At 43.4% G+C, this 15,213-nt stretch overlaps 1 protein-coding gene across 1 annotated transcript in view; it reads right to left on the bottom strand.

Annotated features, from left to right (window-relative positions):
* LOC109955791 (kalirin-like) overlaps positions 1-15,213 on the bottom strand; it is a 49,681-nt gene that overhangs the window by 22,190 nt on the left and 12,278 nt on the right. The window contains 31 exon segments of the mRNA XM_020592271.1: positions 697-898; positions 1,183-1,344; positions 2,801-2,903; positions 3,632-3,786; positions 3,895-3,996; positions 4,156-4,346; positions 4,874-4,985; positions 5,738-5,830; positions 6,329-6,418; positions 6,522-6,591; positions 7,097-7,206; positions 7,332-7,398; positions 7,478-7,602; positions 7,687-7,869; positions 7,962-8,007; positions 8,009-8,076; positions 8,789-8,904; positions 9,054-9,216; positions 9,380-9,514; positions 9,588-9,726; positions 9,868-9,947; positions 10,301-10,420; positions 10,515-10,678; positions 11,397-11,494; positions 11,587-11,783; positions 11,902-12,049; positions 12,205-12,257; positions 12,383-12,505; positions 12,977-13,051; positions 13,627-13,743; positions 14,395-14,517. Of these exon segments, the coding sequence (XP_020447927.1) occupies positions 697-898; positions 1,183-1,344; positions 2,801-2,903; positions 3,632-3,786; positions 3,895-3,996; positions 4,156-4,346; positions 4,874-4,985; positions 5,738-5,830; positions 6,329-6,418; positions 6,522-6,591; positions 7,097-7,206; positions 7,332-7,398; positions 7,478-7,602; positions 7,687-7,869; positions 7,962-8,007; positions 8,009-8,076; positions 8,789-8,904; positions 9,054-9,216; positions 9,380-9,514; positions 9,588-9,726; positions 9,868-9,947; positions 10,301-10,420; positions 10,515-10,678; positions 11,397-11,494; positions 11,587-11,783; positions 11,902-12,049; positions 12,205-12,257; positions 12,383-12,505; positions 12,977-13,051; positions 13,627-13,743; positions 14,395-14,517 (3,730 nt within the window).

The following is a 15,213-nucleotide window of genomic DNA, read 5'->3' on the forward strand; positions in this document are numbered from 1 at the left end:
GGAGAGTTATTTCCTCTCAGAACACACTTGCTGCAGTAGCTGGCTGTTGGCTGTAATCTGCGTGGTGTGTTCAAGTGCCACTTTTTGGCCCAGACAAAAAACGGCAATGGCGACCAGTTCTTTGATGTTGGCTTGGTTTTTCTCTGCCCTAAAATGTTACAGGTTTTCTTTACACAGGTTTTCATAAAGTTTGTGTACAGTCAGCAATGTGTGACCTAAATGAAGTACTACATAACAGACAAATTGTATAGATGTGTCCAATAATATACATTAATGTGAAATGTGCATGCTGCATAACTTTTACTTATAATACTTACAGGTATATATAATACTACAGGTATATTTTGATACTAATATGTTTGTACTTTTATTTAAAACTTGGAAAGTAGGACTTTTACTTGAAACTGAGTATTTGTACACTGTGGTATTGCTACTTATGTAAAGGATTTGAGTACCTCTTCCACCACTGTTCAAAATGCATGATTACATTATGTTATTTTAAAATGTATTTTTACAGTGTTGTGCTATTTGTGTTGAAGGCTGAGAATCACATAGCCATGAGAGGTACAGCTGCTGCATTTTCAGGCAAAGTGCAGGTAATTGTCTTTTTGTAATTAATGTGGTCTGGTTGTTACACATGCTAACAAGGTAAATAGTGAGCTCAGAGAGGAGGAGAGGTTTTATCCAGATACTCACCCTTCCCAGTGCTCACAGTCGAGAAAGAGTTGGAGGCGCTGGAGGAGGAGGTGGTAGTGGTAGAGGAGTTGCAGGAGGATGAAGTGGTGGTGCAGGTAGAGGAGGTGCTGGAGGACGTGGTCGAAGCTGGGATGAGCCCCTCCATGTCGGCTGCACTATGGGAGTGTGAGAGACAGAGGGCGCTCATCGGCAGCAAACCTTCCTGCAAGGAAACACAGGGCTGATGTTAGATCAGTCAACTTCCTCTGCTAAAAGCAAAGCTGTCCATCAGTAAAGTCTCTCTCATAGTAAAGGATGGAGAAGGACCATACTGCATGCCTCTTTAATTGATTGTTGTATTAATTAATAATCTGCTGCTTATCTGTGCTGTATGTGGGGATGTTTAATTATTTTTATTACTTTTGAGGACATTAAGTCTGTTACCTTTGTTACTTGTGAGGACTTGATGTTAAGGCCCATTATCTATTGAGATGCCTGACTGATTACCTGCTGGGGCGTTTGATCTGTCGTTCTGACCAGACACCACCCGGGCCTCTCGGCTGAACGCTCCACCAGCTCCACAGTCTGACCACAGCGAACACTGAGCTCTCCTGGTCCCCCGGAGGAGAAGTCCAACAACACCACCACTAACTCACAACCTCCGGACAGCTGGAGAAACAGACACACACACGGGACAGAGAGATCAGTTTGTTTACCTCCAGTGGACTGAAGATACACTGTCTCACCATGCTTACAAGTTACTGTTACATAATAATAAAGGGCCGTTATTACGACCAGTATGAGAAGCTTTTAAAGTAGAAGCAGTCTGTAGCAGGGCCATCCCACCAGCAGACACTCATTTTTACACACAGAGGAGTGTGTAGTTCGGCCCCATTACCTCACCACTGCTGCAGCTGGCTGGGTGTGTTCATTAACACTTGAACAGGCAAAATGCTGAATGTGTTATTTAATGTTATGAAATATGACACTGAAGGTACTGTATCATCAAAGGAATTACAGGAGTGTGATGCTCTCTCTTCAGATAATATCCACAAAAGAAAGTACGAATTACCTCCAAGATTCATGACAAATGATGCTCCGATAAAGCATTAAAATGTACATTTAAAATGATGTGCACTTTGCAGAAATATAATCCTTCACCCGTCCAATCACAGCAGGTCACAGTGAGCTCTGATTGGCTAAACATAAAGTGAAAAATACCACGTGACCTGGACCGTGAGATGAGGTGGTTACCAGTGACTCCAGCTGGTGGAGGAAACACAGACACAATCTATAGGGAACAGTGGGGTATTTGCATCCAAATTGAACACAGCTGGGATCGGCTGTACAGCCCAGCTAGCATCACACACACACACACAGGATCACTAACACATGCATGTGTAGGTGGAAAGTACCTCAGTATGTTTACTCAAGTATGATTCTAAAGTAATTGTACTTTAGAATATTTCCAGTTTGTACCCTTACTCCACTACATTTAACTGTACTTTTCTTGTGTTTTTTCTTTTCTTCACTGTGCACAAACCTCGTCCAGAGACCAGCAGCACCCGTGAATGTGGTGTCCTCCCCGTAATGTGTTTGAGTCCAGACCCTGGTTCAGCTTATCGCTCTGTGCTGTAGACCTCCACTGTTGTCCACCAGCTTCCTTTATGCAGATCACTTGGTCTAGTGCTGTTTGGGATAGCTCCAAATACCCCTCTGTTTTAGCTTCATCATCACATTTTAGCCCTCTTTCACAGCACAGACCTCACTGAACAACTGATTTATGTTTCTCTGTCATCTGACTGCAGCAAGCTTAACTGTGTATGCCCTAAACATGAACAGCTCACAGCTAGAGGGGTCACAGGTCATAGCATCCAGCCACTAACACCACCCTCAGCTACTAACTTAAAGCAGGTCATATAAATCAAACATACCTTGTCCACAGAGCAGAAAAGAAGTGAAGGTTTCCAGAAAGAATGAGACGATGAACAGAAGAAACTCCCAACACACACCAAACACACCCACACCCACACCCAGCCAGCTGCAGCAGCGGTGAGGTCATAAAACTGCTCGACCCACCCCTCTGAATACACACTGTGTGTTTCTGTGTGTAAGTGTGTGTCACCTTGTCGCTGTCAGCGGTGTTTTGGGATGTTCTGGAGGCAATGGAGACGGTGTCGGGCTGACTGCTGGCATCACCCAGACTGTCTGCGTCCTCGCTGGTCTCCCTGACAATTTAGGAACAGAAATGTGTCCAGTCTGGAAGGGTCAGGTACAGTTCCAAAATACACTATATGTCCAAAAGTATCTAGACACTCCATGTGTTTTCACAGTTTTTTTTTGTCATTGTTTCATCCAGCAATGGGAAACCTTAATGCTGCAGCACTCTAGAGCAACAACCAACAGTTATTTTGATTATTGATTACTCTCTTGATTTTTTCCTACTCAGCTGTTCAGTTTAAATATTGAATAGAAAATAGTAAAACATGCCCATCCCAGTTACCCACAGCCCACAGTGACATCTTCAGACATCTTGTTTTATGTAACCAACAGTGCAAACGTCAATAAGCAACTAAAGAACAGAGAGAATATTAACATTTGAAACCAAAAAAGACTCAAAAGAATTAATAGATTATTAAACTAGTGGCCAATTAATTATTTGTTGATTATGATTAATCAGTCAATTGTTGCAGCTGTACAGCTGTGCAATGATAGAGAAAAAAGAGAAAATTCAGTCTTTTTTAAAACACATTTTCCACTAACAACTGACCATGGTTTTGTAATCACATGCTCAACCATCACATACTGTTTGCCTGAAATATTTGGGCAGCCACATAGTGTAATAATTGGCTGAAGATTTATCTGCTAAATTACCAGATAAAAAGAGAGAGCCTGTGTAAACTGGTTGTTTGAAGTAATAAACTGAGTATTTTCTGAATGAAGCTTTTGTGCAAACCTGCGAGTGATGCTGCGCTGTCGCCCCAGAGTGGGGTTGGGTGTCTTTGGGAGTGGGATGGGCTCCCTCAGCGCTCCCCGCAGGTGACCCCGCCTCTCCTGGATCACCTGGCGAATGCTGCGGACCCACTCTTGCTTCAATTCCAACGAGGATGCCTGTGGAGAGAGAGAACGACAGGTAGAATGTCCACAGACCTTTCACATGATCATTAACATGTAATCAGGTGGAAGTCAGAGAGAGTTAATCCGCTGGCGTGCACGTACCTTCAGTACCGTCTTGTTGTCAGATGTCGGTGTCCGTCCGACCCACAGGGCAAACTTGCAAGGATCCCCCTCGATGTGCTCTGTTACACCAAGCTCGGAGGTCTGACAAAGAGATGGGCAGTACGAGTGATGCACAGACAGGCTGATCTGTTGTATATGGGTGATGAGTTCCTCCTGTTTTGTTTTTGGTCTGACCTGATTGTCGGGACAATTTACCAGTCTGTGACTTTTTGAAATTTGAAATTCAAGTGTGGTTCTTACCCTGAGCCTGCTCTTATAAAGGTATTTGGTACGTCCGGACGAGTCTTTGATCTCCTTGCTGAAGATGAGTGACAGCTCGAACAAGAAGAGGTGTCGGTCCCGACCCTTCCTGATTAGAGACTTCGGCTCCCAAACCAGGAAGGAGTCCTGGAGGAGGAGCTCGCCCTGAACCTCCAGACCCTCCTCCAGACCTGAAAGTCCCAGAAAGTAAGTGATCTGATCTGTCTTAGTACATTTGAAACTTTAGACTCCAGAAGACCACAGACGCTTCACAATTAAACTGCTCCAGCTCTTTTTATCAGGGATTTTGCTGTGAAGAAGCTGCACGTCTTTAAGAAAAGCTGCTTCATAGTAAAAAGCTAACAGCTTTGTGACAATAGAGCTGCAGCTGTTTCTTAATAAAAACTCCCTCATAGTAAAATAAAGACTTTGTAAAAATCCTGTAACCGCTTCACAGTAAAAGCCCTCAAACTGCTTTAGAGTAAAAGACCTTCAGCTTGTTAACAATAAAAGACCTGTTCTTTCACAATAAAATTTCTCTGGCAATTGTAAAGCAAGGAGTTTTTGCTGCAAGCGTTTAATGTGAGGCATCAATAGGGACATGGGGCCAAGTCCCTCTTGCATACCCCATATTTAAGGCCAATCACTCAGATATTTTAAGAATGTTGTGTTAAATCCCTGGCAGACTGACTTCATGTTAAGAAAAGTGAACTGTTACCTTCCAGCATGCTAACATGCATAGCATCGTTTGCTCTCTTTGGGACGCTCAGCATCACGTCCAGGCCTTCTTTGATCTCGCCTTTGCCCTCCTCGCAGCACGCCAACAGCTCCTACAAGCAAACACACCGAAAACACAGGTATGTTCAGAAAATGACACGGTTGTTCTAAAACCAGTGTGGTTTTTAAACTTACTGTGTGTTCTCTCAGTGTTTCATTGAGTATCATTTAGTTTAAAAACAGTCACTTATCCATTATAATAACCCAGGATGTACAACGCAGCATGCATTACACTTCCTTACAAAAACATTTTATACACTGTGCTAATATATATAAGTATTAGTCTACATATTATTCATAAAGCCAATCAAATCCATGCAAACAAAGATTAATTAATAAATGCATAAATAATTAACAGGCTTAATTGGTAGCTGTAGTTCATCACATTAACACTTCATCTTTCTTATACAAACAAAGGTTTCCTCTTAGTTTCTGTGCTGAATTTGCATGACAGTTTCTCTCTGTTTTGACAGTTGAGAATTATTTTTGTGACCACTTCTTTGTAAATAAATTCAGACCATTTACTTTTTCTTAACACATTTCTGTTGTCCATTGTTCCTCCCCAAAGTATAACATTGTGTTTTAAGCAAAATGAAAGTTAAAGACTGTGCTCCATTCTTGACAACCTTGAGGAAACTGAAAGAAGACGCAACATAAAAGGTGCAGCTGGAGAGTCTGAAGTGCTGAGTCCTGTGTTTGTCATTCTTTGGGCTCCATATAAGCTGTTTTCTCCTCGGAGGTGTGTGAGAAGCTTGTGTTTGAATGTGGCTGCAAAGTGAAACTCAGTAAGATTACATAGCCTTACCTTGAGCAACAGCTGGTATTTGGTGATCCTCTGAACTGGTTTGATAAGAGCTGAGGAGATGGAGTTAGCGAGACCATGTCGCCTCTGGACCTCCTGAACCCAAACACAGACCAAACATGTTAAAAGAAAAATCTCGAACAAACTGTAAAGTGTGGCCCTTCTCCACCCTACAGACTGGCTGATACCATTCCTTAACTGATGGAAAGTAAATACTGTGACTAAGACTAGATCCTGTTTTGCGTTTGCTCTGTTCATATTAAGCACAAGCTTTTTCTCTTTTCCTTCCTCTTTTCATGCACCACATCTCTGATTTGGAAGGAACACAGTGTCAAGCAACAGTCTTTCTGTCTGCAGAACATAGAGTTTAATAGAGTTCCTCTTACAACTTGGGTTTGTGCCATTGGCCTCAGTTATTACAGGCCACACAAACTCAAAGTCAGTTGCTGCCCCCGAGTTACCTTCAAAACTCACTACCAGTGGAAAAGCACAGGGTTGGAGCTGTCTGACTGGTGTATCAATGGGACATGATAAATAAGACATCCGCAGAGTTTCCACAGCAGTACAGCCCCCACCACCACCACATCCCCTGACCTCGAAGAATCCCACGCCGTGTTGTTGGATCAGTAAACTGGAGTCTGGCTTGTTCCTGCAGTACGTCACGTACATGTGGAATTTATCAGCCTGAGACACAGAGAGAGAGAAATATTTGTTATAGTACTACTCATAGTAAAGAGAGTAGAGTATTTAGATTTTAAATGGATTTAAACTAAACCAAAGTAGTTACCCAGGTAACGAAGCAGTGTCCAACATCTTCAGGAAGCTGCTCATAGTTTTCCAGCTCCTTCAGGAAAATACTGCAAAACACAGACTACTGCATTATATCTGTCTCTACAGCATACCGTTGTATTGCCAACATATGTACATTGTTGATACTGCAGTTGTGTAGGATGTATGCAGTATCCATTGTGATACATGGAGTTTGTATTGGCTTTGTGTAAACCTATAATATATATTGCAGAATATTTTGCAGTATCTTTCGTGAAACTTGTAGTTGCTGGGATATGTACTACAGTAGTACGTGTATAGAAATATATTTTGCAGTACCTGTTGAGACTGATAGTGGTCAAATTTGTGCATCAGTGCAGTCCATGTTGTAGTATATTTTGCACTTGGATGTATAATAATAGTACAGTAACTACATTGTAGTATCACAAAATATGTTTTTTCAGTAACTGTGAAAGTCAGATGGTGTGGATGTTTTCTACTGTAGTACATTTATTGCAACATATTTTTCAGTACATGTTGTGGAACTTGTCAATGTTCTGAATGTTTCCTTCTGCAGTACGTGTACTGCAGTACCTGTTGTGGAACTCGTAGATGTCCTGGATGTTTCCGAACACGATATCGTCCTTGTTGGCGAGACCAGGAGGGATGTCCTCTGAGCCGCTCGTCATCTCCCACAGGTACGTCTGCACCAGGATGCAGTATTACCATCAGGAAGTACTATCGACTATGATGTAGGACTATATGGTATCATGAATTTGATAGTAAGCAGTCAGTAATAGGAGGTTCTGGTTGACTTTCATATGTGTACCTCGATACACTCCTGCAGATCTCTGACATAGACTCTCTCTGTTTGAAGTAGCTCAGCCATGATGTACCTGAGAGCACAGACAAAAACACAGATGTCATCATGGCATGTACAGCAATTGTACTACTAAAAATACTGACACTACTCACTCTTTCTTGCGGGCAGAGCGCCTCTTCTCATCGCTGACCTGGTGGCTGGGGTCAGACAGGTTGACCTCAGGATCAGAGTCAGACAGACTGTTGGGGATCAGCTCCAGCTCCAAGTCCTTATTGTCCTGAGAGGGACACCGTACAGCGCACTCATTAAAAGTAGGTTTACCTGCATGTCAACACATTGTTGTACTATCTGGACACACTACCTGTGAGCACCCTCCCAGCGCCACCTCCAGCAGGTGGCGGTACTGTCCCATCCGTACGGTGAAGTCGCGGTAACGTTTGTCCACCGTGGAAACGCAGCGGCGAAGCTCTGCACGGTGGGCGTGGCCTTTAGTTAGCATGCTCTCAGCCAACTGGATCAGCAGGTGAACTTTCTCCTGGGTGTGCTGAGAGAAATGATTTAATGAGACTTTAATTTGATTCAGCTTCATTCAGTCCTTTTCTGGTTTTAACTGTGGCACTGTACGCGTTTTCCAACCTTGGCAGAAACACAAAACTCTCTGTGCTGGGTCAGCAGTTGTTGCCACCGTTGCACCTGGTGACGTGTGTGTGGCCAGGTAGTGGTCACCTGACTGCTGTAGCCAATCCAGAGCCTGCGATCAAAAGTCATGTTAAAATACAGTTACATTATCCTTCTGCTCAAAAAAATGTTCGTACAAGCAGACTGCAAAAAGCATGTAACTTATCATTTTTACTTTACTACTGTGTCACCGCGTTAGGTTTTTAGCTTTTTTGAGTATGTGGCTGATTGATCAAAATAAAAGCTAATGGTAAATCCAAAGTTTATGAAAATGGATGACTGGATCTTTTAAATGTCTGAGTTTCAACTCCCAAGGCAAATAATTAAGTACTTTTACTCAAGTACTAAGTATTTACTTGAGTATTTCGATTGTATTCTACTTTATATTTGCATTCCACTACATCTGAGAGGGAAATATTGGTAGACAAAGCTCCAATTAAAATCACATTAATTCAACACAAAGGTAAAATCCTGACCATAATAGGTGACTAATGCTACCAAAACAAACAGGTTAGCTTTAGATGCTAACATATCCAGTTTGTTGATGAATGCCACATCTGAATTCAGTCTGAGTCCTCTGGCTGTTTTTAACTCTCTCTATGTCAAACAGCCAAACCAGTGCTAACCCTGGTTGTTGCTCTTTCTTTCTTTCTTTCTTTCTCTCTGTGTGCAAAAAATGGCACCTCTTCACTGTGGCAGCCAATGGTTCAGACTTTTAGCTGTCATGGGCAGGGGGTATATCTGAGTTAATGCACCTTTAATAATCAACATGTTTGTTTGTCTACCTGCTGGGTGTGGTTCTGGAACATCAGGTACTGCTGGCACTGATCCAGTCGACGTTTCTTTAAAGTCCAGAAATGAAGAACTCTGTTTTCTCTCTGCAGCAATTCACTAAGGATACCTGTTCACACACAGACACACCTCAGTCAGAAAAGTCACTACTGTACTGCCCATGTATAAAAACAAATTAACTCCTCAGGGCTCTGTCCCAGATCCACTATACTTCAAATGTACACTAAACAACACATATTTCTGTGTTTCTTTCTTCACCTTTGACCTGTTGCTCCGGTACCCTAGAGTGCCCGGTGATCTCGGTGACCCCCGTTACCCCGGAGACAGTGACGCTGTGGCCTGAGATGTTTGCCATGGTGACGCTGTTGCGGTGGATGTACTTTAGGAAAACCTCAGCGTTTCGTCTTGCCAGAGTGCATGCCTGTCGCCATGGAAACAATACTGTTAGGGACCCTGTCATATGACATATGACAACAGCATATGACTTTTGTTAAATGCCCTTCATTTAATTATGTGCACAGTTAAGGACTGTTCAAGGCCCGTAAAACACTGCAAGTTTACAATGCTTTTCCAGATCTCCTCACCTTGAGAAAGGCCTCTTTCTGCTCCATGTGTTTGTTGATGATTGGCAGGAGCTGCTCAGGCTGTCGCTCTCCTCCTCCACACCAGTCCTCCTCCCTGCGGTACTCCTGCTCCAGACTCTCCAGCACCCCACACACCTGCAGAGGCAGATGCACAGGTAACAGATAGGCAGACAGGTGGTACAACAAGTAGACAGACAGACGGTGTTACCTGCTGTGATGTCCTGTAGAAGGCGGCCGAGGCGTTGACCAGTTTGAGTCGGTCCTCGATCGTCAGCATCAGAGTCTGCCAGTGCAGTGCCACCGTCTGGGCACAAGACCGCACTGCATCTGGATCATAGTGACCTGACCTGAAGGGTGAAAATCAGAGGTCATATGACTGGGGAAAGTACCATAAAAATGTAATAACATGTTCATACCTACATTGAGATTAAAGATTAATAACTCGCCATTTACAGTTAACTAGTATTGATATTCAGACAGTAACTAACCTGACCAGCAGTTCTGCTCTCTGCTGCAGCGCCAGAGCCACCTGATGAGTCCTCTGAAGAGAATCTGCATGAAGGAGAGCCTGCAGAGACACAGTGGAAGAGAGGGGATGTTCTATTCATTTCCATTAATCTAACACAATGATTTGTGTGTATGATGAAGTGTAATTTTTATATCTGTCTGTGGTGATGGACAGTGGGCACATTAGCTTCATCCTCTGGCCAGGTTCTTAACATAGTGGATTAATTTCAGATGAGATGGTCCCAGTCCTTTACAAAACACTAAGTAAAACCCTGTTTTTATGTTTTTACTGATCTCAGCTGAATGTTCCATCATCTCTTATGTGAAAAAAAAAAATCTAATGCTTATTTCTTTGTATTATTTCCACTAATAGGGGTGTGCTGTTGGAGCTTCTTTTAGTGTGTGTGCAGTAACCTCTATGGCCTGTTGGAGGCGCTCATGCTCCCTCTGCAGCTGCTCAGCTTCAGATAAACAGCTGGAGTTCAACATGCAGGAGGACAGCATGACCTCGCCCTCTGAGATCCACCCCAGCACCTGAAACACAGACCCACAGGTAGAGATAATCACCTGCAGTGCTCGGCTATCACCTGGATCTGTAGCTGTGTACATGTGAATGAGTGTGTGCTACCTGTTTGACCTGGCTCTGCAGGTGTCTCAGCTGCAGGTTCTGCTCCAGGTGTGTGTGCGTGTGATCTGCGATCTGCTGCAGCTCCTTCTGTTTGTCCTGCAGGAGGCGCTGCAGTTCATCCACCTGGGAGGAGAGGCCGCCTTCTGCCTCCGACAGCTCGATACCTGACACACAAACATGATTTTAGACCTTCAAAGCTGGGACATTTTTGGTGACCAGGTCCTCACATGTATAGTTGTGCAGTTATGCTTGTGTCTATCTCCAGTCATGTTTGCATGCCTGCGTGAATGCATGTATTTGCTTGTGTGTGTGTTTGGCTCCATGGTAATTTCAATACACTGGTTTCCATGGGTGCCAGCTGTGTGCTTCAGAGAGCAGTTTCCATGGAAACCCCATCCCTCTTTTCCCCCTGCCCCCATCATCCTCTCTGCACCCCCCCACCCCACCCCTAATATCATCAGTGTGTTGCTGAAGCGGTCAGATTGTGCTAACTGCTTTCTATTCCTTTCTGCTGTATTTGCACAGTAGATATGAAAATGTAATTAATATGGCAGCCTGTTCTGATTGCTGCCTGTGTATGGTTGTTTGACACCATCACGGACCCCTGGAATACCCTCAAGGAAATCAAAAACCCTCTCAAGTACTTCTGAAAGCCCCAAAATTAAATCAGAAAACCCTTCACACTACAGGAAGAACATCAAGGACCACATAAACCTTTTCATTACTCATTTCTGCCCCAGTTACCTCTCCAACCTGTCCAGTGTAGCAGTTAAACCCCATTTGGGACTGCTAGGACCCCTTCAAGGACCACATGAACTGTAACAGGAACCTGTGGAAACCCCTCAAAAGTTACATCACCACTAGCAACAGTGTGACTCTTACCTGATGCCTGCACCTCCGTGATGTACTGCTGAAGGTCATGACCTTGCTGGATGACCTCATAAATCATGTTGTTCATAGCCAGCCTTCGCTCCATGTGCCTGCAGATCAATCAGCCGGTCAATTGATGCCTTTTATTGATGAGTCATGACTGCATTTAGCAAGGATGATGGCATCAGACTGGCCTGCTTACCTGTGGATGCGCTGCTGTGCTAGGGTTAGCGCTTCAGGACTAGCCTCCATTAGCCGTGACTGGCCCAGTGCTAACTTGTCCTGGCCTAGCTTGTCCTGGTTTGTGTCAGCTAGCCGTGGTGAGGTTAGCTTCTCAGCTGAGAAGTCCTGGGACTGTTTCTGGAGGTCCTGCTTCCAGGCGTCCATTTCCCCACTCACCTAAGAGACACCAATCACGTGAGTCCTGACCTTGATCCAACTTAGTGGCAGGAGGTTCAAGAAATGCTTTGGGAGAATTGTAAAATGTAATAAATATGAGCAAACTTAAACAGTGTACCTCCAACGTACACTGCTGCAGTATGCGGAGCTGCAGATAAACATCCAGTCGGATCTTCCTCTGGTGGAAAAGTTCCTCCAGCTGAACATGAGACTCCTCCAGCTGCTGCAGGACCGACTCCACGTGGGCCACCGAGCTGCCCTGGGGCCTGAAACAAAACGCACCCACACATTGTATAGACGTGGGCACAAATCTCTGAGCTACCCTGGTGAGTGAAACAAGCACACCCACAGAAGTCATATCCAGGCTAACCATGCAACAGTGAGCCATGAATCAAACACACCCACACTCTGTGTTGTGTACCTGAGTTGCAGGATGAGGTCTTCTCCTTCCCGGATGACACTCATCGCAGCTTCCTGTGGGTCAGTGTTAGAGCTCGGGTTAGTGTGAGGGTTAGAGGTGAGGGGTCAGAGGTTGGGGAGGTGTTAGGTTGTTATGATGGGGTCAGGTCAGAGGACTGGGGTCAAAGTTAGGCTGGTACCTGTGTGTTGGCCTGTTGTTGCTGCTGTTGACTGATACGTGTCTGCAGAGCCTCCACGGTGTCTGGAAAAACACAGAGGTCTGAGGAGAGCTGCTTCTGGAGGCCCTCCATCCACACTGAGAGCTGGAGAGGGGGAGGAGAGGATGTGGAGGAAGAGGACAACAAACAAGAGAAGAAGAGGAGATGAGGAAGGGAGGATGAGAGGAAAGGAGAGGAGCAGGATGAAGAGAAAGGAGAGTGAGAAAGGAGGATAAATCACAACGAAGGAGCAGAAAATGAAGAGGAAGAAGGAGAGGAATGGAAGGAATAGTCAAGGAGGAGAAACAAGGATGAGCAGGAGGTGAAAGAGGATAAAAAATTGACGAGGAAGATGAATCGGAGGAGGAGAAGAGGAGACAGTAACTGTTAAAACTTTTCTTGTAGTTGGTTGGCTTTCATTATCCTAAGTCAGACATTTCTGTTTTTGCATTAATTGGCTTGATTCTCTTTAGGCTTCGGCTAAAAACAAACCAAATTACATTAAGTGGTTTCATAGTTACACTGTAATGATATACTGATATATTGTTATGTACAGTATATCATTGTGTATGGTACCTCCTTGGTGTGTGTGTAGAAAGACACAGCGAGGTCCAGCAGCAGTTTCCTCTGCTCAACCCGCTGGATAAACGCCTGCAAACACATTGACAACACAGCACCACATGATACTTAACACATCGCCTGCTCTTCTCTCCAGATATGAGCCTAAAAATCTAAATAGGCTAAAGCAAAAGTATGTAACAGTAAAGTGAAACTAGCAGAAAGGATTGCAAACTGTAAAAAAAAAAAAAAAAGACATGAAAGTCACACACAAAGCATTTCTGCAATTAAATGTAATCCAATACTCTACATTTTTGACCTCCCATTACAGGACTTTCAAAATATTAGGAACACCTTTGAATAAAATGCAGCCGGTACACCTTCAACCGTAACCTCAATAATTATTCATTTAATGCACAGCTTGTTAACTTATTTAAAAAGAAAATAATGAGACAAGATTCAGTCGTAAACTCTTAATGCAAACTCAACAGTTCCTGTAGCTGCTTTTCAGAGTAAAAGTCTTGCAGTAGAGTCTGACTGTTGATAGTCTGTTTTACATGTTTACAAGTTAGTTTCCTATATGCAATGAGCCATTCTGACCAAATAAGAAAAAAAATAAATAAATGTGTAAATTGCTAATTCAGTCATTTCCTCTGTCTGTCAGTTACCTGCATGCGAAGCTCCAGGTCTCTCGCTGCCTGGTAGATCTCCTCCTCCTCACACTCTCCAGAATGAGCCAGCTGATCTGCCGCTTCCAGAAGCTTCTCTGCATTAGTGTAAGTGTTCTGACACACACAAAGATAAAGACGTTATGAGTGCTGTCATTTGGCTCAGTCAGTTAGTACTTTAATCAGTACTCAGTGTTAATCAGTGTTAGATGATGTTCTGTTGTATTTGATCCTAACCCAGAACAGTTAGTGGTGTTTAGGCTCCGTCCTCCTCTCAGGCCTTAACACTCAGCTCTGATCTGTGTGTGTTGCTGCTTCCCGTCCGTGTGTGCCAATGCCATGTATCCGGCTCCAGTGTGAACACCGCTGAGCTTCTAAACTGCCACACATGCACAGATGCTTCTCCATGAATGTCCAACACATTTGAAATGTCCTGGTCTCTCCACTGACCCCGTCGTTGGCATCGCTCTCCTCCATGTTTATTGTTACCGGTCTTTGAGGGGCTGACGTCGAATGATGACAACAGGCCGTATGTGTAGAGGAGGAAACATTAGAACAACCACATGGATTCTGATCTGACCGTTCTGACAGCGCCCACACAGTCAGAGGTCGGAGAGGCATCGGATCTAGGAGCCCATACGCAGGTGGCCCAGATCTGATCTAAGGACATCTGGTCTGGTCTGTTCACACTGCTGTGGACACACCAGGTCTGGGGTGATGTGAAAGTAGCTTTAGTTAATCCAGGTCTAAGTGTAGTTTATGTTTTACCTGTGCAACCTGCTGGAAGTCGTCGTGGCGTTTCTGCAGCGCTCGTGCTCGGTGCAGAGACTTCCCCACTCCGCTATGTTTGTTCAGAAAAACCTCCCCATGCTGCTCCACCCAGTCCAACACCTGAGGGATTGACAGGAAAGGAGAGACAGTGAGAAAATCTGACCCTGACCCTGGATCTTATGGAAGCCTGTTTATGCCAAGAAATGCATCAAAAGTCAACATAAAAACTACTCATAGTAAGTCAAAATTCTGATTGATGAAGTCAGAATTCAGAGAAAATAAGTCTAAATTACAACTTAGCAAATGCAAAATATGAGCTATAGAGTCACAATTATAAAATCAGAATTGTAATTTAAAATAAGTTAACAAAAGCAAATAAATAAAAAGTCTAAATGTGAAATATTAAGACAAAACTGAAACTGTAAGTCTAAATTATTAGTCTAAATTATTTGAAGTACAAAATGTGAGAAATAAGTCAAAATAATTGTGAAAATACGCAAAATATGAGTTTTGAAGTCAAAAATGAGACACTAGGCCAAATTACAAATACTAAAAATTGACTAAGATTTTTGATTTGTGTCAAAATTATGAGATAAGATTTAAAACAAGGATCAGACCGAGGAAAAAAATACAGTTCCTTAAATAAAAATTGTGAAATACTTATGAGATGTCATGTGTTTATTTAATGTAATACATCAAAATATTAAGAGATATTAAGCCAAAATTACAGTGCCTTGCGAAAGTATTCGGCCCCCTTGAACTTTGCGACCTTTTGCCACATTTCAGGCTTCAAACATAAAGATATAAAAGTGTAAT

Source organism: Monopterus albus, unplaced genomic scaffold (genome assembly GCF_001952655.1).
Source record: "Monopterus albus unplaced genomic scaffold, M_albus_1.0 scaffold16.1, whole genome shotgun sequence".
NCBI classification, from domain to species: domain Eukaryota; kingdom Metazoa; phylum Chordata; class Actinopteri; order Synbranchiformes; family Synbranchidae; genus Monopterus; species Monopterus albus.